The 26799-nt window shown below is 39.2% G+C and overlaps 3 protein-coding genes across 3 annotated transcripts in view; 2 read left to right on the forward strand and 1 right to left on the reverse strand.

Annotated features, from left to right (window-relative positions):
• The window catches only part of si:dkey-91i10.2 (uncharacterized protein LOC555224 homolog), a 26266-nt gene extending 21758 nt beyond the window's left edge, over nucleotides 1-4508 (forward strand). The window contains exons 6-7 of the mRNA XM_042426606.1: nucleotides 114-259; nucleotides 585-4508. Coding sequence (XP_042282540.1) covers nucleotides 114-259; nucleotides 585-1419 — 981 coding nt within the window. The 3' untranslated portion in view covers nucleotides 1420-4508. The remainder of the gene's footprint in view (nucleotides 1-113; nucleotides 260-584) is intronic.
• On the reverse strand, nucleotides 3778-7087 carry tsn (translin). Its single transcript, XM_042426607.1, has 6 exons — nucleotides 6886-7087; nucleotides 6406-6499; nucleotides 6210-6306; nucleotides 5683-5798; nucleotides 5522-5601; nucleotides 3778-5262 (listed from the first exon to the last, which is right to left on the reverse strand). Exons 1-6 carry the CDS (start codon nucleotides 6949-6951, stop codon nucleotides 5032-5034), a joined length of 684 nt encoding a protein of 227 aa, XP_042282541.1. The 5' UTR covers nucleotides 6952-7087; the 3' UTR covers nucleotides 3778-5031.
• A 3765-nt stretch (nucleotides 7088-10852) lies between these two features.
• LOC121907112 (protein FAM124A) overlaps nucleotides 10853-26799 on the forward strand; it is a 34974-nt gene continuing 19027 nt past the window's right edge. The window contains exons 1-2 of the mRNA XM_042426489.1: nucleotides 10853-11131; nucleotides 16796-16827. Of these exons, the coding sequence (XP_042282423.1) occupies nucleotides 11076-11131; nucleotides 16796-16827 (88 nt within the window). The 5' untranslated portion in view covers nucleotides 10853-11075. The remainder of the gene's footprint in view (nucleotides 11132-16795; nucleotides 16828-26799) is intronic.

Raw genomic sequence — 26799 nt, forward strand, 5'->3', positions numbered from 1 at the left:
GTAGATTCTTACTCTTGTTGGGACACAATGATGGACAAAAATGACTTAAGATGGAGATCAGTTTTTTCAGCTGTACATTGACAAGCATTTGCCCTCATGTGGTGTGACCTCAGGGAGATGAGGATCTGCTGACCGTGTACATAGGAGAGATCTTTCTGGAGTTCGTCAACATGCTGCCCGCCTTCCAGACCTACTGCCTGCAGCAGTCCACCTCGGTCAACATGCTCAACACACTGGAGAAGGAGAAAGAACTGCTCAGGTACACACACAGTACAAGGATTCTTCTTCCTGTTGGCCTGTGTGATGGAAAAGTTACTCTGGGAGCTTTCTCTTGTTTCTGCCACAGCTGCTCTGTGTAATTCTTAATGGAAAAGACAGGGGGTTATCACTAATTCAGAGGATGGTCTATTTTGAGAGTCGAGCAGCTGCAATGACTTGTATTTTTAGACAGAACCAAAGCTCACCCATGAGTTCAGCTGTCCTGTGATTTCCATTAATCAACTTTTTAAAGAGTTTTCCCAGGACAGGCACATTGTAACATTCTCTGAGTTTCTGTCTTCATTTTCTCTTGTTTCTCTTCTCAGAATCTTCCTGGATGTTTCCCAAAATGACAACACAGCACTGCGTCGTATGAACTTGCGCTCCTTCCTCATGGCGCCCCTCCAGCGTGTGACTAAATACCCGCTTTTGTTGAGCCGAATCATCAAGGTCACTCCTGAATGTCACCCCGACTATGCACGTCTCCGTGAGGCCAAGAGTCGTGTGGAATCCCACCTGGAGCACATCAACATGAAGACCAAGCAGGAGGGCAACGGCGTCACCTGGTCCCTCCGCTCTTTCCGCCGCGACAGCCGTAAGAACCGGGAGGTCATCAACATCGAGATGCGAGAGGTATCGATGAAGACTGTTGGCTGGGCGAGAGAGCACACACGCTTTGTCATGGAAGGACCGCTCCAGTTGTCCCAGCCAGCAGATGGCCAATGGGTGAAGAAGGGCAGCAAGGCCCTCAAGTTCCAAAATGTCCAGAGTCTTCTGATGGTGAGGACACAGCGGGCCGGTGAAGGCCCGGGACAGGGCACCGACCTAGGGGCTCGGGGGGATGTGGTGGAGGGCTGTGGAGAAAGCATCCGAGATGGAGTGCTGGTTCTAATCAAGGACAAGAGCAGTGGAAAGTTCACAGTACTGAGAGAGCCCATCCGCTTGGGGAACTGTGTGGTGTCAACGGACCCAGAATGTGAGGACACGTTCGAGGTGCTCGATATTCGGCGGGAGTCCTTTGTTTTTCGCGCCTCGGACAAATCTCGCACCCAGCAGTGGTTCCATCAGATAAAGAGATACACTCGGGACTTGGGCACCTGGAGGAAAAGACGCAACGCTTTGCCCAACATCATGATCAACACAAACCAGACCCGCTCCTGAGACTAACCATCCCCACCACCTTTGTTACACTGTAAATAACCTGAATACTTCTACTGCAAAAATAAACTGACAACAAGAAGCATTTCTGAGCAACACCACTGTTACAGCTTGTCAGATTTCGGTGAAAAAAAATCTTTCTCAAAGTCTCGTATGGGTAAAAGAAAGATATAGCACTTTTTTTTACAAAGCTATAAGTGCGACATACTGTCATTATAATGTATGAAGATTTAATTTTAAGTCGTTACATCAAGAAAATGATCAGATTCTTGGACAACCAAAAAAACTGGGCTGTGTTTATCAGCCTTGATTGTAAAGACTGTTTGCTCTTGAAGAAAGAGAGTTGTGTTTTCAGTAAATAAGGTGTGTCTGTTGAAAAGCATGACTGAACATGACTGACTGCAAAAAGAAAAATTGTAATGTCATTTTTATACAAGATGGACAAGACATTGGGGGAAAAAAACATTTGTGTTTGGATTTTACAGGCAGAGATGTGGTCAAGAGCTGTGTTCAGTGGTTTCTGTTTGTCGTCACTGCCCTCTCCTGTCCGTGTGCCGCCCTCCACGGCGGTACAGCAACTTTCACTGCCAGAGATGCAGTTGAGTAGAGCCTCTCCTATAGGCTGAACAGACCTCCTGTATCACTGTGTTTAAATGAGAACTCACGTAACAGCAATAATCTGTCAGTTTCAAAAGAAGTAGCTACTGTATATGCATTTAATTTCCCAAGGTTTCCTTTGGCGTTGTGGCGTTTTTCCTGCTTCAATGCGTGCTGTGTTACATGAGGCAGATTCAACTGAAGTCTCAAATGACTTCATGTTTGTTGGCATAAAGCTTTCTAACACTAAGTTCCAGTCAGTCATTGGGATTAAGATGATTTTAGTGACATGAAAGCAGTTTGTGAGAAGTCCAGTCAGTCTCCTTTGTATTAAAGTCATGTCAAATACGTAAAGTCAAATACAGTTTTCCTCGCCGTGTGTTAAGTGCAGAGTTTTTCAACCTTGGGGTCGGGACCTCGCTTATTTTGCAGCAACAAGAAATTTTGATGCCAGTTAGTATATTTAAATTTGTTTCATATATTTTTATAGCTACTATTATTTTCATTATTTATCAATGATGTGTTTATCTTTTGATTCATTTTTTGGTAGATACACAAATGTCTGAAAAACTGCAGATAGAACCAAGAAGTTGATGTCCTCAAATCAATCGTTTATCTGACCAACAACCCAAAATCAAAGCATATTCAATTTACACTGATATAAAACAAACAGTTCTTCCATTTAAAGAAGCAGAAACCACAGAATATTTAGCAATTTTGCTTGATAAATTATAAATCGATTATTAATTATTATTACAAATTGTTGTTGACTGGCTTTCTATCAGTCATTTCAGTACTATATATTTGTACTAATCAAAATCAAATAGGGGTCAAATATATCAAAGTTTCTGTATAAACCCAACATTTTTAAACATATTTAAAACATGCTTTCATTGTGGGGTATTGTGCCAGTAAAGGTTGAGAAACTCTCGTTACCAGATGATGGACTCAAAAAAACATCTCAACCATCTTGTCATGACACAGTTTTAACTGTGTGGAATTATGTGACCTAGCACTGAGCTGTTGTGCCTTGGTACTTGTTTACTGTTATGCTGAAAACTGAAATATTTGCAACTTATCACAGTAGCATTTATCCGAGACTGGGACTAGACTGCCCTCTGTTGGCACTTGATTGAGCTACATTTACAGGCAATATTACTGACAGTCCCTGGTTGCTGACATGATGTGATAACCTTATCTGTAGTGTGTTTTAATTTATGAAGGCTTTATTTTGTTTAATGCACTTTATTATGATTCAGAGATAAAAAAAAAAAAAAAACCTCTCCAGTATAACTGCTGGTGGAACATACAGCATGTTACGCTGTCTTCTTTATTCATCTTTCTCCATTGTTAGAAGGAATCGACCAAAGCTGATGTCAGCGGGTGGAGACAATACAGTCGATCCAGTCATCAAACCAAAATCACTATTTAATACTGATGCTGTTTTATGTTATGAAGTAGCACTGCTAAAAGAGGTAGCGAATCACTGTGTTTTGGAGGGCGGGGCTGCTCATCTCTACACCAACACTTCTGTGCTGTCGCAGGATGCTGTTTCAGATGAACCCTTTCAAAATATAAAAAAAACAAAACCTGCTGAGTTGCGTACAGTTTTTTTTTTTTCTTTTCCTCATTTGCATTTGAAAGACCTGGTGTATTATTTCCCTGATGTAATATATTGTGAATTATATTAAAAGATTTTAAACACACCCTGTTGTTTTTCTATTTGTGTGATGCTGGTTTGAAAGTCTGATGAACCATGAAATGTAGAGTATAGAAATATATTTACAGTAAGCATCTTCAGAACAGACAGGATATACATACAAGTGGAATGCACTTATCACTGTGGGAAACAAAAGCACAAGATGACAGAGAGCGAAGGTGAATTCTTTCTAGAAAATACAATCCAGCTGCACTACAGTACTGAAGAAAACTGAAACACGGATGCAGACAATAGAAACACACATTCAAGACATTTCCGTAAGTGAAAAAAAAAAAAAAAAGGAAAACCATACATATATATTCCATGCAGTACATAACATTCTGACTAGTTTGCTCATGGATTTCTAGAGAAAGCTTCATCGTCTAACAACAAAAATATTGAAATGGCTCAACAGACATATTCATGGCACTGTTGGAAAAAATGACAAACAAGGAGCCGAACTAATCACAGAGTAGCTTTCTATCCTGTGAAGTGCACCCTTGTTGTTTCTTTGGCTCTACCTCTCCTGAAGTCTCATTTATAAAATTTGGTGTTAGCACAGGTACATGCTAATGACCAACATCCAAATTAAGGCTTTTTTTTTTAATGAAAGTCAAAAATGATCAAAATCTGATAAGAATGCAATAATTATTTCTGATTTCTTGTTACTTTCTTTTTTTATTCTAGATTCCATCATCTGATCGTTGCATCAAATATTTTGTTCATAAATGAGGCTCCTGTATCCGTTTTCTGACAATAATTCAGAGTCCTAACAAATATCACCGGGGGGGTCAACTCAGGTGGTCAACAACAAAAAACACATTTCTCGTTTTCCTTTTTTTTGCAAATAAACACAAACAACCACAGAAATAAGCTCTGCACGGCTGGAACCCTCCACTCAGAGCAATCTCCGGCTCTCTTCTTGAATGAATTAAACATCAATATACTGTTCTAAATAATAAGATGTCTGTTGCAAACTCAGTGAAACAATAACACATGAATCCAACAAAATGGAGAACACAGATTTCCAAAAAATGAACCTTCAATCTTACGCCTCAGAACGAGGGTGTCAACCTCTACCACTCTTCTGACAGACTGCCATTCATCTAAAACACTTCATTCACACAAAACACACACTCATACACACACACACTCTCACACAGTCTGTCCTAGGCTGCTGGGGCCTCAGGCAGATCCCTGGGTCTTGCCTTCCAGGTGGTGTAAAGTCTCCGATCTGCAGCAGCCGTGCAGAGGTCCCAGCCCGGGGAAGCCACCGCCCCCATCCTCCGTCTCCCATGGCCAGTCACCTCCTCCGAGCTCTACTTGTCCCCGCCGGTCTCCGTATCCTTGGCCAAGCCGCGGATGGACAGGTCGTACACCACCTCCTCGATCTTCTTCACGTCATACTTGAGGCCGTCGTAGCGCTTCCGCAGCGGGTCGTTCTTCAGGTTGAGCAGTCGGAAACCCGAGTCCAGCTCGTTGATGAAGTTGGAGATGCGGAGCGGCCGGTTGTAGTCTCCTGCTGTCACGCTGTTTACCGCCAGCCGTGACTGAGAGGGGACACAACAGCACGAATATAAGGAATACTTCAAATGTCAAAATGTCTATAGAAACTTCTCACAGCAGCAGAATCTACTTCCGGTGATCCAACAGTGATCCGTATGTTCCAAACAATAAGTGTCTCCAGAGAAGTGGAAACCTTGATGTATAGAGCTGTATTTATAATGTACGTATATGCAAATAAGGCACAATCATTCTATTCTGAGTGTAGTGTTGTTGTAAGACCATCGCAATGTACAACAAACTCACCAGTTCACTGGCCATGATCAGCACACCTGCCAGGTAGTCCTCCACATCTAGGTGAAAACCTTTCTCTCGCACCACCTGGACTGTAGGGTTGAGAGGGCAGAAGAAGTCAAGCAGCTTAGCCTCAGTAACAGTTACACATCACCACATGAACTGGTACCTACTGTCCAGTATCTGGGCCACCTCCTCTCGAGTCACAAGAGTTTCAGTCTCCAGATAGACAACAAAGGCTGCCAAGAAAGCCAAGCGCTGCAGGACAAACCGCCAGTGTTCATGAAACCTAAATTGGGATCAAAGAGATCAGAGAAAAGGAGAGAAAACAATAACATCAGAGGGGTTCCCTCTTCTGTGTAATTCTTCCTGAATAAAATGAAATTCTGACAGGGGAAATCCCACCAAAGACTGACTGGAATGATCAGAGGTTAAAGCTAAGACACAACCAGACAATGACGTCTTGGAAAGACTGAAACAGTTTAGTCTAAAAGACAACATTGTAATCCAAGGAAGTAATTGCCAAAGCAGATGGCACAGATACAGAGCTTGCTTTGAGAGCACACAAAATGCATTATTATTTCTCCAGATTTCTTTTTTTATGAATGAACTTTTGTATGACAACCCTTCCAAACAGACCTCAAAGTGCAGCTGCAAACTTCTATGACAGTGAGAAGTGTCTTTCTGTGTGGTGTCCTACCTGTAATACTGCTCCACAGGAAATTTTGTTTTGAGGTCTGCAATATGTGTCCTGACCATGCAGAACAACTCCCGTGCCTTTGCACATTTACTGGGAACTAAAAGAGCAAAGGAAAAGATTCATTTATATATGGAAAGGCAAAAAAAAAAAATACTCAGCACGAGTCAAAACAGTTCTTCATGTGTCAAACACTCACTTTCTTTGAATCCAGATGGTTGGTGGACACTTTGGAGTACAGTCAGAATTTCTCTGGCAGTCTGCTCCAAAACCTGGACCACCTTCCGGATATCCTACAACAAAGTGCACAAACCCTCTTTTCTATTGAAATGAATTGAAATCTGCTGCAGGACCTACACCCTGGCAGATGAGCAAGACAGCATTTAATCCACAATTAATGAATGAAGTTCGGTGTGGCCTCTCTGCTATGCGCGCAGAGCGTAATGTGGTTTATATTTAAAGAAAAGTGACACGTCCTTTACGACTTTTTATCGACTTGGATACAGTGGTGTTAAACGAACATCCTAGTCAACCCTTAGAGGCGCTGCTGCTTACATAAACAGGACTTTACAGTCATTACAGAGCAGCCTCTGAGGTGGAAACGTTTCACGCTTCAGCGGCTAGCTCGCTGTCTGTGTGAGCTAATGCTGCTAGCAGCCCTGCAGCTGCTCGCTCTCACCTCTCTGATGTCCTGGTCGGCGCTCAGGAAGCCCTGAATGTAACTGAACATCTCGGTGACAGACATGTCTGATGTGAGCTCAGATGTCCGGTTGGTAGTGATAACGATGAGCCGTGTGCAGCTAATTCAAAAACAAAACCACAGATGTAGTGAGAGGACCGTCCTGCCGCCTCCTGGCTTCCAGAGGCGCGTGGAGATGATGTCATCGTGTTGCCCAACGTCATGCTATCTTTTTTCCATAGACTGTAGAAAAAAGCTTTTTTCTGCATTCATCATGAACATGTACCATGATGTATAAGAATTAATTAATATGATTATAATATATATTATGAATAATCATTAATATAATAATAATCTGATAATACATCCATGACATGTACATAATAATAATAATAATAATAATAATAATAATAATAATAATAATAACAACAACAACAACAACAATAATCATAATCATAATCATAATCATAACGTAATATTAAAAAAATCATTGTCAGTTGAGCTTTTCTTTCTTTGTCAGCAGCAACAAGATCCTACAATACAACAACAATGAACAAATCAAAGTGAATTCGCAGTAATCTCTTGAAAGGACCATTTAAAAAGACAACGTTATATTATAATTTCGTCTATGATCAGTAGGCTATAGCATACCAATAATATAATTCCATGCATTATTTCCATTCAATATTTTTTATTTCAATCACTCCAGTGTATACTTAAACTTACGTAAACTTTATTGTCCACAATGTAGAAATTTCTATTTTTATACAGTCTATGGGAAATTTGCCTTCAGTTTCACCACAAGAAATGTCATGAAAACATAAAAATATACATACGACAATACATTGTCACACCATACACACTCATAATTCTACCAGATCCTAGTTTCATTTCTTACCTTGACAGAACTTGAGGATTTCTTGTAGATATTTCTATTAGTCGCCCTGAGGGTAAATGTCCAAATTCACTGTACAGTGGGTGAGAAGGGTCAGTTTTACTTGTTAAGAGTTCATTATACATACTCAGCTGCTTTTGTGGCTTCCTTAAGATTTTGGAGGCCGTGTTCACTATTTTCTGCAGCTTGTTCCTCCTCTCAATGTTCAGATTACCACACAATCATGTTAAAAGATAAGATGCTTTTCACTAGGCTCTCATACACAGTATCCAGAAAATTTTGGCTCACTCCAAAACTGTTGAGCTTGCGTAGCAAATGGAGGCTTTGTGAACATTTCTTTAAAATATGGTCAATATTTTCCTTAAAGGTAAGACTACTGTCGATACTTCCATCACAAAATTTCACACAGACTGTAGGCAACAAAAATAGTAATAGTAGGGGAGAACGGGGTAACATGAGCCACTTTTTTACATATGATGATTTTACTGTATTTGTTTCAAACAATAGTTACTATATATACCTCAGGTTGTTGTGTATCCATGGAAATTAAAACAAGTTATCTAATTATTATGGTTTTGGGACAATGAGCCATCAAAAAAAGTTAGTCCAATGGCACAACTTACCTCAAAGTGGGGGTAAAATGAGCATGGGGATGGAGTAAACAGTACTACCATTATATACTGATATAAAAACTGCACAAAATCAAATAAATTAACTGTAAAATTAAAAATAATTTTGAACTTTATTAATGCTGTCAATTTAACAAAGGCAAAAACTTGTACTTTTAAGTAAAATCATATGTTTGTGTCCTGTTGTTCAACATGTTACCTCAACATTTTCAGTAAAGATTAAACTGTGATCTTTGTGTGTTAACTACAGAAAGAATGTGTAAATGTGCTTTTGTGTAAACAGACAGGTGACAAATTAAAGGAAAACCTGGTCCAGGTCTGAATGCTTGACCCCTACAGTGAGGGGACCTGGGGGCTCTGTTATGCTGTGGGGGGCATTTTGCTGGCATGGTTTGGGTCCATTTGTCCCTTTAGAGGGAAGAGTCACTGCTAATCTATAGTAGTTGTGAGTGATCATCTTTATCCTATGATGAAACATTTCTATCCTGATGGAAGTAGTCTCTTCCAGGATGACAATGCCCCCATCCATAGAGCACGAGGGGTCACTGAATGGTTTGATGAATATGAAAATGATGTGAATCATATGTTATGACAGCAGATCTCAACCCAGCTGAACACCTATGGGAGATTTAGGACTAACGTATTCGACAGCACTCTCCACCACCATCATCAAAACACCAAATGAGGAAATATCTTTTTGAAGAATGATGTTCATCCCCACAGAAGAGTTCAGAGACGTGTAGAATCAATGCCAAGGTTGTATTGAAGCTGTTCTGGCAGCATGTGGTGGTCCAACACCTTACTGAGACACTTTATGTTGGTTTTTCCTTTAATTTGTCACCTGTCTGTATGTACAGCATGTTTGTGTTTGGCTTAAATTTAACACTAGTCAACAATTAGGTATTTATTCATCAACATTGTAGCACTTGTAACAGGGATCAAACATGAACAGTGTCTCTAGTATCTAGAATATCAGAAAATAATTTTGGGGGGTAAATTGATCCATTGACTCAACTTGCCCCAACATCACTGGCATGTTTTACCCCACAACCTCCATTCTGACAAAACTGTTTCACACAGTGGTTCAGATCCATAGTTATGCTGAGTTTATGACCTTGTTCTGTAGCTTACACTGACTTGAATTAACATGTAATAAAGTCCAAAACTTATCTTTTTAGATTAAGATACAAGACTGATAACTTAAGAAACATGATGAATTCACTTGGCGTGACAAAAATCTTTTTTTTTTTTTTGCTCTGTTTTGCTGACCACTCTCTCCATGTGCCTGAGTCCAAGATGGATTGAGTAATGTGAACTATTCTTTCTTAATTTGTGGTCACATGATTACTTTTGCTTATGGTTACCTAGATAAAGGGGGTGGCTAATTTTACCCACTGGCTCTATTTATCCCGTTCTCCCCTATTTTTTCTCTGCTTTTCAAATTATGGTTACTTCTCAAATGAGGCTAGTGATCGGGAAACAATAGTTCTTTTTACTAGGCAGTGGTTTAATTCATGGACACAAACAGGATTGTTGCTGGTCAGAGATGTGATAACTCTTGTTTTGTTGTGTGTGCGTGTGTGTGTGTGTGTGTGTGTGTGTGTGTGTGTGTGTGTGTGTGTGTGTGTGTGTGTGTGTGTGTGTGTGTGCGCGTGTGTGTGTGTGTGTGTGTGTTGTGCTCTGGTGGACAGATACGCTGCAGCACCTCATTAACCCTGCTGATGGAGCCACAGCAGCGCACATTCTGATGTGACGTTCATGTGCTGCTCGAACAAAGCAGTATCACTCTTTTCAGTCATATGTGTTAGGGATAAGATCTATGGCAGAGAAGGGTAGCGGTTTAGTCCTGCTCTTTATTAGACTTTAACAGAACAGTTTAACATAAGTTTAACAAAATATTGCATTTTGCAATTATATAAAACACATATATCAGTCTCAACTTAATGTGGCTTGTTCAAATAGCCCAATCCAAGTTTTCAAGTGCGACATCTTCACCAAGCTGTTTTTGGAATGAATACTATTATTACTGACTAATAAGATAAGACAGATCCATACTACACACGTTTTTAAACATACTACAAGGAGTCAAAAAATTTGAGAAAATACAAAAATACTTTTTTTTTTCAGACCTTCATTTCTGCAGAAAAGATCATAAATCATTAATAAAACCTGTACTTTGTGTTTTTATAATGGAGAGAAAACACACAACATCCTAAAATACATTGCCTTCTTTTCCAAGCCATTTTCCTTAGACGGCTATGAGTAGCCTATTTTTATTTATGTCATTTCTAGAGTTTCATTTTATTTCTTTAAATCCTAATGTCTTATCCTCGGAAATGGACTCCCGTATGTCTCAGAAACACGTGTCCTAAAATCCAAACTGCCACATGTTGATTTACCACTCTGTTAACCTGCTTCTGAACGCTGCGCTCGTAGATCTTACATTTCCTACAGCTCTAGAAGGCATCATGTGAGAGCAGCTGACGCAGAGAAACAGTTTGCAATCAGTCTGTTGTCGCCTGTTGCTCCAACCAGTCTATCAAACAGTTCATTGCAAGCCAGGGGTCAGATCCCGGTGCGTTCACAGCTGTCCTGTCTTAAATCACAGCGTGTTTATTCGCTACTTCGCGATTTCAACACAATGCAGCAAACTACGACACAGTGAGATGGAGAAAACCTCAGCAGAAGATGACTGCGTGGATTCAGGAGCCGAGACTGGAGGGTGAGTGAAGCAGAGCTCTTACTGACAGCGAACATCTCTGTTATTCTCTGTTGTTACTTTTCCAAATGTAGCCTAACTGTCATCATAAAGCTATTGTGTAAAAGTTTGCAGGATTACATAAAACTACTCAATATTTAATGTCACCTGACAAAAACATGAAGTATGATTTCAACACAATGCTGAAATTCTTGGATTTCATCCCAGTGCCAGTCATTGTCTGATGTGAACATATGGTGTGGAAGGTGTAATCCTAAATCTTTAGTGGAAAGTTCCATCTTAATCACCATCACATTTGTTAATGAGAGTGCAGCCACATGCTACTGTAGATGGAGCTTAATAGATGAATGAACTCACAACAAAGACAGTTAAATGAATTTACTCTTCACTCTGTTTTCAGCCATTAGACAAGGATGTGCCTCAGTTTCTCCTCTGGTATGTCACTGCTGGATGTTGTAGTGTAAGCTTGTGTTTGTGTTTTAGGGAGAGACCCTTTGTGACCCTTTTAACCCCCTTTATGACATCATCAAAACTAAGGACTTACATTTATTCAAAGTTCATATGATCTGGTACTTAATGGAGCAGTTTGTTTCTTTTTGTTTTTTTATACCTCCTGTAAATATTGTGGAATAAAGATAAATCTGAAAAGTCTAAAATCTTAAATACAGGAGAACATATTTATACTTTGTGTCTTGTTTCAATGGTACAAACTTACAAACTTACTTCATTTGTAATGTATCAGTATCAAGATAATGCTCTCATAATTATCGTGAATAAAAATAGTAGCCTGTGTAGTTTAATGCTCTTTAATTTTGATATTAAATTTTTTTTATTTATTAATGAAGGACAATACTCATTGAATCAAAAACCTATTTTTCATCTGTCGTCTGTGGGCAGATAGATGTTACAAGTTAAAAAACACACAAAAAAAGATAGAAAAGGCAGACAAAAGACATAAAAGCACATACTGTGTGTGTATCAGAGTTTTCTTTTGTTCTGTAAAGTAAAACGTTGTATATATGCACATGTAGTCATTACTTTACAACAGCAAATGAGACTTAACAGTACCAGAGACAACACAAGGGAGTTCTCAGACCAGCTTTGTTCTCTTTCATGATGAAAGTTAGTGAGCAGGGCAGAGTTATCTGACATCAGTATCACAGTCACCTGGGACCATGCTATTTCATTAGCTGTGAAGTGGAACTAAACAACATAACATGTGTGTGAAAGCGTGTTCTTCATGGGAAAACTTTGTAAAAACAGCCTCAGAGACCCTGTGGAAAGCGCTGATGTGAAAGGAAAAGCGGGGACGTCCCGCTGATAACCAGAGAGCCGCTCCCTCCATCAGGTCACATCCTCCACCTCTACTACCTCTCTCCACCTCCTGTTCACCCCCCATATTTACTGCCTTTAGTCGGTCTCCTCACCTCAGACTGCTGCCATCATCTCTCCTTCAATCATAATATATATATATATATATATAATATTCTCACAGGTATTTCTAGTGTCTGTGGAGTGAATATATTTATCTCATATGGAAGTGTAGGAGTACTCCAGTGTGTTGGTGTGTGGTGTTTTTAAAAGATAATTCTGGTTTCATATGGTTTCGTCCATCCTTTCTATCAGTAATAATGATTTTATACTCACCAAGTTAGCTGCAGATATCTGGAAACACTGAAACAATAATTGATTGACAGAAAATGAATCAGCAACCATTTTATATGAGAAATCATTTCAATTTTATATAATTGTAAATCAAACACCTTTAGGTTTTGGACTGCTTTTGTTTTATTATTTATCAAAACCATTGTTATTTATAATAATAATATGATAATATTAGAATAATCAACAATGACAATAACCATTAATTGCATCCATAATTTGGTCAAATATATGTTGTTTTCATCAGAATCAGCCTGCCCTCAAACACACAAACCTTTAGATGAGACCAGAATAACAACAGAATTACTGAAATGTATAACTAAGTACATTTACTCAAGTTCTGTACTGAGGTACTTGTACTTTACTTGAGTATTTCCATGTGATGCTACTTTATACTTCCACTACATTACATTTCAGAGGGAAATATTGTACTTTCTACTCCACTACATTTATTTGACAGCTTTAGTTACTTTTCCGATGAAGATTTGACTCAATGGATAATATAACAAGCTTTTAAAATACAACACAGTGTTAAAGATGAAACCAGGGTCACATTTCACATGTCTATGAGTTGTTAACAGCTCCACCAAATATTGACTTTTCCCTCTAAACTTCTCACATGCTTTCATTTCAATAAATGTTCAAATGATCCAATATTTCACCAAAAATCAAAGATTAGAGAAAAAGTCTGTCAGTATTAACAATCGAATGTTGCGATATATAATAATATAACAATCAGAGAGACAAAATGAATACTTTTACTTTCATTTTACTGCTAATTATGTACTTTTACTTAAGTAGGATTTTCAATGCGGGACTTTTACTTGTAATGGAGTATTTTTACATTGTTGTATTGGAGCTTTTATTTTACTTAGTAAAGGATCTGAGTACTTTTTCCACCACTGCCAACCAAGAGTCCACTTTGGTTTCTTTTAACCTTGACCACAATCTTCCCCAAACCAACCGTAACTGTAGATGTTTCAGGCCAGAAATGCTCATATGAGCCATTTTTGGAACCTTCAGTGGTATGAAGACTTTATGTTTTGTTTCTTTCTATCTCTATCTGTGCTCCTCATCCTCCTGTTTTCTTTCCACCCCTCCCTCCCTGCATCTCCTCCTTAATCAAATAAAAGACACCTGAGTCTGTTCAGCTCTCCACATGTCAAATAGGCCCTTTAGAGTCGGTTCAGAGCCCGCCAGGTCACTCTACAGTCAAACCTCGTGTGCATGACCGGGCTGCTGTCTGTCTTCGCTTCACTTTGTGTTTATTGTCTTTGGACGGAGATGAAGCAAGGCAGTGCGGGCAGACTGGGAACGTCAGGCGAGACGCTAACCGGCACTGCTGGGGGACTCCTGCCAAATACACACACATACACACACACCCAAGGGAGTCATCAAAACAGACCTGTAACTGCAGATTCTGGCACATACACATTACTGCCTCCAACTCAACGCCAAAGAGTTATAAACCTTAAAAAGTTGGTTAGCCTCTCTTTTTTTCCACAGTGTCATTTCTCTCTGTGCAGGGACAAGGCGATGAGTTTCAGTCTGTGTCCTTTCACTGGAACCTTACAGTCATTTGTAATCTGCTCTGCATATTTGTCTTTTCTTTCGCCAATATTTCCCCTTCTGCAGTACCCCATCTTCTCTTTATCTTACCTTTCTGCACTCACCTCTTCTTCTTCCCACACTCCCATCCATTCCCTCCTATACACTGCTATTGCCCTTTAGTTAGATTGATAACCTCCTGCCGCAGGAAACAGACTCGTTCCTCTGTTTCCTGCTGTCCTACAGCTCCAGAGGCCTTATTAGTTTAGAGACGGAGTCACAGGGAGGGTGTGCGTGGAGGAACAGTGTTCTCTGGTTGTCAGCTGACTCCTGTGGGACTAATATTCTCAGGTTGTATATGTATGTGAGCTGAGGTTTCACAGGCGGTTTAGGGAATTATAACATCTGTAGGTTGTTTGCTGGTTCCCTAATCAGTCTTGTTCTATGTCTGTGCATGCATGTTTCTTGTATGTTTCACATACAGATATTAGTGTAATTACACTACAAATTGTCAGAAATGTTTCTCTAATCCAGTGAGATCAGATTAGCAGAAATCTAATTCTGTTTCTCTTTCAACTCAAAGATGGGAGCTTTATGTGAGAATGAAAATGTATGTGTGTGTAGGGTCGAGTGTGTTCTCATTAGTAAAGAAAAAAAAAAGTATTCAGATCTTTTACTTAAAGGTGCAGTGTGTATAATTTAGTGGCAAAGCAGAACGGACTTGGAAGAAATGGAATATAATATTCATAAGTATGTTTTAATTAGTGTATAATCCCATGAAAATCAGAATCGTTGCGTTTTCGTTACCTTAGAATAAGCCCTTTATATCTACATAGGGAGCGGGTCCTCTTCCACGGAAGCTGCGATGTTGCACCGCCATATTTCTACAGTAGCCAAGAATGGACAAACCAAACACTGGCTCTAGAGAGGGCCTATTGCACTTTTTGCAAGTTTTGCAGCCACCATAGGTTCTCCTATATGCTTGGAAGGGGAGGGAGAGGGGAGGGGTGTTCAGTTGGTTGCAATCTGCAACCTTACCGCTTAGATGCCACTAAACCTTACACACTGGTCCTTTAAAAGAATGTTTGACATTTTGGGAAATATGCTAATTTTCTTTCTTGCCAAGGGTTAGATGAAAAGATTGATACTCACATGTTAGTATGTTAAGTACAGAGCAGGTGCCAGGAGTTGGTTAGCCTAGCTTAGCATGACTGGAAGTACCGAAGGGGGAAACAGCCTGGCTCTGTCTAAATTTCAAAAACATGCCTACAAACATGTGAGGTATGTCATTTTATTTACCCATACACATACTAAAAAAACAATTATGATGTTAGGGGGAGTTACAGGCTGTAGACTAGCTATTTCATTAGCAACAACAGTTTATCCTTCTGCACTTTAGGAAATAGTTACAGAGTGTAAGTCCCTGTAAAACCACAAATTTTTACTTTTTTAACTATATATATAACTTTAAAATTTATAACACATAATTAGTTAGCATTAGATGTGCTGGTTGCAGCCATTTTGGTCGGTGTTTTGAACTTTGGAGATAGCCATGCTAGCTGTTTCCCCCTGTTTCCAGTCTTCATGTTAAGCTAATGCTGAGCTCCCAGCTCTAGCTCTGTACTTCACACACAGACATGGAATTGATACAGATCTTCTCATCTCAGTTACAGAAAGAAAGTGACTAAGCTTGTTTCTCAAAATGTTGAACTGTTCTTTTAACTAAAAGAAGCAACACCGATGTAAAAGTACTCCATCACCAGTAATTCAAAAATGTATTTTTTTTTTTTGTTTGTTTTTTGGTTTTTGGTTTTTGGATAATATATAGCTTAGATAATATGTACATTAACCCATGGTTCAAAACTAAAAGCAGTCATTATGCAGAGTGGCTCTTTTCACCATGTCATATCATTATAGGCTATATATATTGTAATGTTGGATTATTATTACTGAATGATGCATAATATTATATAAGATGGAAAAACTTAATCTGCAAAGTGACCAGTAACTACAATTGTCCAAAAAATAAATAAATAAAAAGTAAATTTCCCTCTGAAAAACAGTGTAATGTAGTAGATGTAGATGTATAAAGCAGCATAAAATAGAAATACTCAAGTTAAGTGTAAGTACTTCCAAATTGTACTTTCTACAGCATAGTGGCAGTAGTAGTATTACAACCAGTACGTGAGTAAAGTCCATGTTTATCCCGCCAGATAGAAACCACAATGAAATTGTGTGTGTGCATTTTTGGTGTCCTTTCCAGTTGGCCCTCTCCTACTGTTTAGCCAGATGTCAGCACTTTATTTGAAAGAGGAGTGTGTCATCCTGTAAATCATATCGATTGCACTTCATAATATAAACTCCTGTCTCCTCTCTCTGTTTCTTGTCTCTTTGTCTTTCCCTCGCTGTGTTTCCACATCTTTCGCTCCTGTTTTCTCTTTCTGTCGTCCACTGCAGGTCTGATTACAGTCCCTTGTCCTCAACGAGCAGTAAGTAAACCAACAACAACATTTTCTAATAGCAACTTTAACACACATACACATGCACACACCCAGGACGTTATCTCTCTAATACACAGTGACAAAATAAATCCACTCAGGGATGAGGATTTTCCTTGTGTGTGTGTGTTTAGTGGACCCCAAGGCCTGCAGCAAATATTGAAGATTTTTTGAGTAGTAATAAATATCTGCCTGGTTTATTCTTATTTTCTCCCTTTTTAGTGTATACTTTCTAGATATTTGCCCTGACTGGGTAATTGAAGGTACAAAGTAAAGGCTAAAGCTGCGGCAATGATGTAACTTGTACACAACTGGACCATTTCAAACAAAATCTCTCCTTTGTGTGTTCTAAAAATGAAAAACAATGTATTATTCCCTGATTTGCATAAGTTAAAAATAAGTTTTTCCAATTTCCATGTATCAAAAACTCATCTTGGATATATACAGAGACCCTTGAGATACACTATGTAACCATTTTCCAGTAAAATATTGAAACAGACGGGGAGTTAAGCAGGGGCGATTCTAGGATCAGACTTTTAGGGGGGCTCAGCTACTAATGAGAATGTGACATGCATAAGGGCCTTGCAAAAGTGTTCAACTCCCCTGCTATATCACTCTTTTTACTGGATAACAATTAATACATTAATATTTTTCTACATATGATATTTCAATTTACAACAATAATACCTTTAATGAATTACTAGTAAGTAACATGCGTTTTACACCACAAAATATTTTTTAAGAAAATGAAAAATGCAATATGCTGTTTGCAGAAGTATTCAACCACTTTCAATTTTACAAACCTCAATTCAGTTCGGTACAATGTTACCTTTATAAGCAACCTAATTAGTTTGGTGGTCTATTGTAGTGTATAATAACAATGGTTCAGAATGAACAATCACAGATTTCAATCTTATAAACCTGTTTTGGAGAGGACCCTCTGTCAGTTAAAGGGACAAAAGGCTGTAGATTCCCCATATCGCTTTTAAGGGGGAATCCTGCAACAACCAGAATGCATTGCGCATGGTCTCATCCAATCAGCTACTGATGGTGTTTTTACAGAACAGAGGGGGTGAGTATGTTTCTCAGCAGGGCAGCCTGTTAGCAGAGTCAAAGTATTATATCACTTTACTGAGGCTTATTTTCATTTACAAAATATTTTTCCTCATCAGTCTGGATATATCATACCGGTGTGCAAGGGTCATAAAATAAATGGCGTGCAGGAGTCAGTTATGAAACACATGTGGACCAACGGGGTGAAAAACTGCAAGCAAACACTGTTTCTTTTCCCTATTTTGGACGACGAGAGGCCGGGATAGGATTGTGCTCCATTTGAATGCAACTGCATAAGTTATAACACACAGTCGCTGTAGATCTGTTCTCTATTCAGTGTTAAAGTCCAATATAACATGCTGTGAGAAAACAAAGTCAGGTTTACCAAAGCACTGCAAATTTTGTTGCAGCGTGGAGTCTTCTGTTCTGTCTCCATTCTTTTTGACCATCCTCACCGGTCAATGCTGCAAAGCTACTCTGGCTGCGGTGCCTCACTTTCAGCTGCCACTGTAACGTAGCTCTGGTGGTCGCTTCCTCCTGAACAACAGATTTTGCAGCTGCGCACCAGAGACACATAGAACATTAACAGCAACTGTTGTTGTTTTTATACTACATCCCTAATTCAGATAGCTAGAGATAAGGTTGAAAATCGGTGCAGTGGTCCTTTAATGAAACCTGAGGCAAAGACTCAATCATGATGACCAGAACTTTCCAATGTAAATAAAAGATCAAGTTATAGCAAAGCAGATATGAGGAGAAATGTACAAAACATTGTTTCAGTCTCTGAACCACATGGGGACAGTCCACCATATCATCAAGCAATGAAAGAAGCATCATACAATACAGATATTGTCAAAGCAGGCTGTCCCCCCAATCTGTGCACCTGGGCCAGAGGCAAACGGGTAAGAGATAACAATCTAAGACCCAAAACAACTTTGAAAAAGTTCAATGGCTGCAAGAGAAAGAGTGCATGAATCACATTTTCTCTTCCCATGTTTCAATTCACTGTCCATAAATGTTCTGTTAATATACTGTAATGCCCAATTCTATCAGAATAAGAAACACTGACTACTTTAACTAAAATAATTAAGTACATCAATTACCTTGTTAGCTGGCAAGTGTGCAAGCCATGGATACATAAAGAGAACTGGATACAGGAAGAGCGCCAGGCTTTGAAGCAAATTTGACATAGCAAACCGCATAATTGAAGGGTCACGTGATGCACACTGGCCCAAAAAGACTTTTTGCCATAGACTTACATTGTGAAAGAAACGTCTGTAAATCAGCAGATACATTTTTTTGAGCGTCACAACCCCCGCGAAATGACTTGTCTCACTATCAGAATTTGATCCATTTGGTTCGATCACATTTCAAAAGCCCAGAAGTTAGCTGCAGCTCATGTTAGCTGAAGGGCTAAACCGGAAGTAGCTGTAGTAGTAGTTCTGCGTCATGAAATCCTAAATTCACTTCCTAACTATATCTTGCATACTCAGGTTGAAACTAGGGGTGGGGCGCTGCTTATTTTCAATTTACAAGCGTTTAAGCCCTCAGACAAGTTATTATTATTATTATTATTATTATTATATTTTATTTTATTTTAGGGGTGTTGAGATGAAATTTAGGTGTGCTTGAGCACCCCTAAAAAGAGTCAGTAGAGTTAAGAGTTGTCACTGTTAAGGGATATTAGTTCAGTTTGAGAAGTTAAGCATGAAAAGGATTGTTTTAGCACAGCTACTGCGATTTCCATGATGTCAGTAAACATGTTGCCAGCTTGTACCTGTGATTGACAGAGAGTTAGAGGCGATGAGACTTGAGCAGGAGTCAGACTATGTTGGAATATAACAGAGAGGTTAGTTCAAAGCTAACTGCACAGTTAACATTTTTCTTAGTTTTGGCATTGATTACAGCTTGTAGGAGCCAGGTTAATGCATCATCATCTTTTTCTTGAGAGATGCTATGAGACGGTGAAAAATATGGTCACCTCAAGCAAATGAATTTTGGCCTGGTTCCAGACCTCTGAATCACCACGCATCTCTGTGTTTCTCAGCAAGTGAAACAGGTCTGGTGTTGTGATGATTTACGGCTGTTTCCCCAGTTTGAAAAATAACCAAGCTAATCAGAGCTTTGCAGGCAGGATTAGGAATGGTGACAACATCTTCCTGGTAACGCACCTGTACAGGTTGTTGTAAGTCGACTTACAGAAAGAACTGATTAATTGTCATTTTCTTTAATCAACATGAACACTTAGTTGACTGTTACTGCTAACCACTTCTGTGTCAACTGAAAGTGATGACACTGAAACAGATACACCATTACTGATTGACTGGGGGCCCCATACAAATAAACACAATGTCAGATGTGTTCCACATTCTTTAAGTATCGCTTAAAGTAATAATCAAAAGTCTTACTCTGGTTAAAAATGACCTGTGGTGAGTGTGTTTTAAAATGTATCACAACTTTGATATGAGTTTTTGTTAATCTTTTGTGATGCTGATGACATATGATAGTAATAAAATATGATATTAAATATGATAAAGTTTCATTAAATTAGATGAAAGTAAGGCTGGATGGCAACTACTCACATATTCCCATTGTAAGACATTGCAAATCCTGTTACTTAATACCCATTATAAGTTACAGATCATCTACTTCATTGTCTGTGGTCATAAGTGCTAATAGTGTTTGAATTATGAAGTTACTGCTCTCTGCTGTATTACTCACCTCATGCTTGTGTACTGCATATACGGTGTCTGAGTGTGCATATAGTTTAGTGTGAATGTGTGTGCTCATCGCGAGCGTGTTTGCAGAGGTCGTGACCTCTCCCCAGTCTGGTTGCCAGGTCTCCAGACTTTTCACAATGGGAGGATTATATCCAATATTAGCCCATTAATCTGGTCCACAGGAAGCTGCATTATCCCACCCGCACCACCCCGCAAGTCAGGAAGAATAGGACCATACACACACACACACACACACTGTCAGTGTGTCTGTTTTAGTCTTTCCCCTTGTGTTTCCTGTGTCATTGCTGTATCAGATGAGCTTCTGCCTGCTATTGTCTTTGCTTCTCTCACTACAGGAGGTCAGACGGGGAACAAAATTTATACAGAATGATTGTCAGAAAAAGAGCAAAGACCTCAACTTTAAACACATAGAAAAGTTCAACCACACTCTGAAAGATACAAACATAAACCCCATCGACGCTGGATGAGAAGTACTGTGCATTATTTACCCATCCTATCAGTGTTTCACTCAGATTTACTGACTGTAACACAACTGAAGATTCATCTCTGGATGTGATTAAAATGCAGTATAATTTATACCACATGTCCATAAAAAATACATGTTTCTGATTGGCTGGCAGGTGTCCATTTGTATTACAACACACCTCAACCGTAGCTCTGGTCAAAAGTTTACCCACTGGTCTATGTGAATGCACAAGGTGTACCGAAAACAGCTGGTAACCATAGCAGCAACACTTGCTGAGTGGTAACCTGTCTCCACAAAGTTTTTATTGGGTCTGTTGAAAGATAAAACTAACAATTTCACTCATTTTTTGGATTTTGGCGGACTTGGCTTCTTCTCCAGGCAGGTCTCCATGCAGAGTAGCCAAATGAGTCTCTTAAATCTGCCTCCAAAATGCCTTGAAAGCTCTCATTTATTTCAAATGTTTTACAGAGGCATCCATTATTTTCACTCAGGAGAGAAAGAAAAAGATACAACTTACAAATTACTGAGATGTTGAGAAACCTTTATTGCCCCTTAGGGAATAAGTTGTGCATAATGAGCCTTGAAAACCTGACACACATATAGACAAGTTTAAGTTCAAAGGACATGGCTGATTTTCTTGGGGATAAGAGCAGTGATGATCTCTGAAGCTATTGAAAATCACAAGAGGTTTCAAAGTAATACTAGTTCTATGTCTAATAGTTCTGAGATTCAGTATCAGTCTATGAAAACACACACACATCCTAAGTGAAAGAGTCAGCCTCAGTTCATTCATCAAACTGAGCTTCACACTGATGATGTCAACAGAAAGAACGGGACAGATGGACACAAACTGCTGTGGTGACAGATTTTCCAAAGATGTGAAAAAGAGAATATAGAGAGCTCATCTGTCTTAGCGCTGTGTGTGGCTGCCTGTCTTTGTTCTCAGTGTGTGTGTATTCATGCATGTTCCTGTGCAATGTGTTCATTTGCAAAGGTGCATGCAGCATCAGTCTCCCTTGTCCTCCCTCCACAGAGGTATATTTAGGTTTTGGCAGTGAGCGTACTCATGTTTGTACAGGTGGTCTTAACCCCTGACCTTTGATCTCAGCTCTGACCAGCCATTAGCCCCCTGGAGATGGCTTTATATCTTATATCACGCTAAAAATCCAGCGTCCCTCAACTCTCAACTGCATCAGTCAGTAGGAGACTCAGTATGCTGAACAACTGGCATTTCAATGCTTGTTAAATTTAGCTTCCATTTCAAGACTGAGGATGAGCCATCTGAATTCCTAGAGTTTCTGTTACATAGGACAGTGGAGAGTAATGTCGGTCAGAATGAGCATCTGACAGTTGTTACTGACAAACAACACATTTTTCCATTAACCTTTAGCTTTTATATGCTCATCTGTACTGCTAACAAGCAATTTATTGTTACAGGAATTGAGTGAAGCTTGCTTGTATTTTGAGAAACCATCATACAGATGTAGCCACCAAAAATACTACATGAGATTTAAAGGATAAGGCTGGCTGTTATTCTTTATTTTTCTTATTTTTTAACAAATCCCTTGAAAACCAAAACCAATAAAGCTTTAGTCAATGCTTTCTAGTTCCTTCTGAAGATGTATATTTTTAAACATTTCTCACCAATATATAGTTTCATTTCTGGAAAAGGCTCAGTACCCTCCTAGAACAGCCAGTTTTTAGCAAATGTTGTTCAAACAGGATGAAATAGTGCATTTGTTGGGGACTATTTTCAGCTGCAGATTAATCCACATTTGTTGCTCTAAGTGAGTATTTACAGTAGGCTGCTTTGGCTTGGATCTAACTATTAGTCAGACTTCAGATAAACTTCTAAATTTGTTGCACAAAGCTGTGTAATTCCTGACCATCTTAGTTAGGTAAATAGAGACTTTTTTCAAACTAAAAAACATGGCTGACCTTCACTCCAGCAGAAAAGCTTTGCCCTCTAGAAAAAGGTGACAATTGCAAGGATGGGAAAATTCAACTCATATTGTAACAATACAAATGAAATGTACAGTAGCATAAAGTCACAGCGCCGTGCAGACCTGTAGCAGAGCAGAGATGCTCCGGCTTCTTAATGTGGCAGGGCTCAGTAATTCAGACTCAGGATATTATACTTGGGCAAACAAAAATGACTGATGTGTCCTTACTGCTGTATGTTTCCAAGGGGTCACTACGGTCTCTAAGCACTCTTGACATGACTTGCTCCACAATGTTCTTAGCAAACCACACATTATGAGCCATGTTTTTCCTTTTTTTTCTTTTTTTTTGTCATTTGGTACCACTGTCTACTGTCTACAGTAGTACTACAGTGGTACCACCGTAGTACCACCTTTCAGCAGGTGTCACTCATTGTTACCATGGAAGTGTGGCTCTTAGTTCTGAGTTAGCCTGGGGGTAGAGTGGCTAACTTTTTATGCTTAAAATAAGTCAGTTTTAATTTTTTTTCAAGCTGTTTGATTTGCAGTAGGCTCTTAGTAATCTAAGAGCAAAATTAATTCTGGCCTAACACCAAAAACCAGTTTATAATTTCTTTGAGAAATCGGCCCCAGCAGGACGGTGTGTGTGGGATTGAGTCATAATAAATGACAGTGTGTATGTGTGTTCATGGAATATGTCACCCAGTACAGCAGTGTGACTCATTGATGTGTTTTTATAGTTCTTAGAGGAAGATATATCTAGTGTTTGGATACTTTTTAACAAAAACTTTTATCTAATAACCAGGATTTGACAGTCAGCAAGTCTTTTTTATACTCAAGACAAGTCCAACAAAATATTATAATTGATTACCTCACCTCATTACAAATGTAGTTTTTGTAGTGTTTAAGATTGAAGCCAGTTTGGGAACTCTGTTTCTAACATTATTGTATTGCTGCCACTTCTGCACTTTGCTCTCAAATGGCTCAAATGGAAAATGTGCAAACTGAAGTGCTATGAAGTTTTGGATTTATCTATGTAGAAAAAGTTTCACATATGCAATAGCTTGTAGAGTTAGAGTTAGGAAGCGAAAATTGTTGCAAGAATTTCATGCAACAGCATTGACATGATGTTGGTGGAAAACTAATGTCTTTCATGCTGTCTGAAAGAGGGTAATTTAGCTTTCGATTCAAGAGGCTTCAACAGAGTCCCACCCCAAACACTTAATCACACAACCTCACTTTCTATTGGTCGCAGCAGATGTGTGTCCATTCAGCCTGAGTGCCCTGTGACCTCACCCCAAAATGGTTTTCTGCGTGTGTGTGTGTGTACATATATGTAAGACAGAGGGGGTCGGCTGTCAGAGTAATGAATGTTTTTGGGCCAAATGGGGGGAGCCTTAAGCCGCACAGAGGTCAGACTGTAACAACAAGACAATGCAAAGCAGAGACGCACATACACTAATACAGGCATAAATAGACTTGTGAAAGACATACATGATTTTTCACACTTGAATAACTAAAAAATATACTGCAGATGTATTTGTAATACATGTTCGCAGAAATTTGAATTGAATTTACAGCACAGCCAGCAAAAAGAGAAAAACTGGGGTGAAAGATAAAAAAGAAAACATGAGATAAATGCAGAGAGACTGATACTGGAAATCAAACCAGAGTTTGTGAAAACATTTCATCCTAACCAAGAAATCAGGAATGAAAGGAAGATTTAAACAAGTAAATAAAATAAATGTGCATTGGCATATCGAACAGTTCACTGAGTCTTTTATACCACAGAGGCCTACACAGGATTGATAGTGGTCTAACAAAAGCCTGGGAGTCACAGGTTGACGTCAGGGGGGGTCTATATTTTCAGGGATCAGTCTGTCGCCAGCAGATGTTTGCTCACAGAGACAAACGCATATATTTGTGTGTATTACTAAGTGTGCGTAAATGTATCTCTGCGTATGTGCTTTAGTGCAGCCTACTGAGAATCTTCTCAGTAGGCTTGTTTTCTTATTCTTTGATCATGCTGATTAAAATCATTGCTTTATTAGTATTGCAATAATTATTATAGTATTACCTCTATTGATGTGAAAATACTCAGTGAAATATTCAAAATCACATGATAAAAAATCAAAATATTGGTCATACAGTGATGCATTACAGCACCACCACCATCAAAAAAAAGGTTCATATTACACAAAGTCTTGGTAATGTATCTTTGACTGTTCATCTCATCAGCTGCAAAATGATGAGTCTTAAACCACAAAGTGAAACACTTTCTTCTTCTATTCTACCTGTGCGTCCGGTAATGCCTGAGGCCCTGCTCTTGTTATTTTGGCTCAGACAGGCAGCAGATTAGCAGAACCAGGAACATATGTGGATGCAAGCAACTCAAGCTACACTCTCCAAAATTCTTACATGACCTTTACTGTTGTATATCAGGCGTTGGATTAAATATTGACTGGTGAAAGTCCAGGAGCCTGCAAGGTTTTACTCCCTTCTCCAAAATCATCTGCTGTGGTTTAAAGTGTCACATAGAGTGTCCCTGAACATCTCACAGACACTTATCAGCAGGTTGATATTACTGGCAGACATATATACACACAGAAATGAAATTGTGTGTTCACAGTTTTCCAAGTCCGTCTTAAAACAAGAGTCAGGAGCCCAAATGAACATTGAAATAGGTTTTTCTTGCTGTAATCATTCCTCCCGTTCATACTGACCATTAGAAGATCCCTTCATAATGCACTTAAAATATAAGTTATGGGGGACAAAATCTGTAAACCTTCTGTGCAAAAATGTATTTAAAAGTTTATCTGAAGCTAATATGAAGCCTCAGCGTCCAAATGAGTAAATCAAGTAGAGTCTTTTTAGTGCCAAAGTCCCTCTTTTTGGCTGGACTGGCCACAGACCAGCCCTATGACCACGATTGTCTGTAAGTGAGTGAGTGACTGAGTGATGAAGTTACACCATTGGTCGGCTGGCTGAGTGTTGGAGTTGCCCTATTGGCCTTTGCTCTTTCAAAATGAATGGGTGTGAGATGATGGAAACGAACAACGTGACGCTCTCAGCTCCAGTGTTAAATGCAGAGAAGTCAGTTAAACGCCTGTTTAAACAGAGGCATACCAGCGTCTCTGCGTCTCCTCCTCTACCACCTGGTGTGATCGACTCCTCAGCTGGCAGCACTATCAGCAGCCAGCAGGAGACACGCTCTGTGGTGTGTTTGGATTTTATAACTGAACTAACACCAGGACTTAAGCTTTTTATTTCTGACGTTTTCACATCACAAACAATGAAAAACAGCAGTAACACATGAGTCTTGTGGGTAAAACATGCAACTCATGTAGCTGTGATATCAGTTTGGTGAGGGGTGGCTGCTCTGCAGGTGCGCTTTATTTGACTAACTGCAGTAACTGGGCGGAGATAAGACCCCTGAATTTGCACCCAAAATGCTGTCAAAACTTTCATTTATAATTTCTACTACAGCCTCCGTGATCATCGTCCAGGAAAGAGGCAGAAAAAAGGCGCATTGGGGCATGAGAGAGAGCAGAGTTAAAGCACCCCAAATAACAATCACTCTAACAAATCACTCAATACAGAGTGAAAAACAAGAGACATCCGCAGAGTGAAACAGATGACAGAGCAGGTGCAGTTAATAATAATTAGAATAGTTATAATTAGAAGTAAAATCAGTTCTCTTTCAAATCAAACATCCCAAGATATGAGTGGAAAGTGTTGTTCTTGCAACTGCATTTATAACCTC

Source organism: Thunnus maccoyii, chromosome 11, assembly GCF_910596095.1.
Source record: "Thunnus maccoyii chromosome 11, fThuMac1.1, whole genome shotgun sequence".
Lineage (NCBI taxonomy): Eukaryota > Metazoa > Chordata > Actinopteri > Scombriformes > Scombridae > Thunnus > Thunnus maccoyii.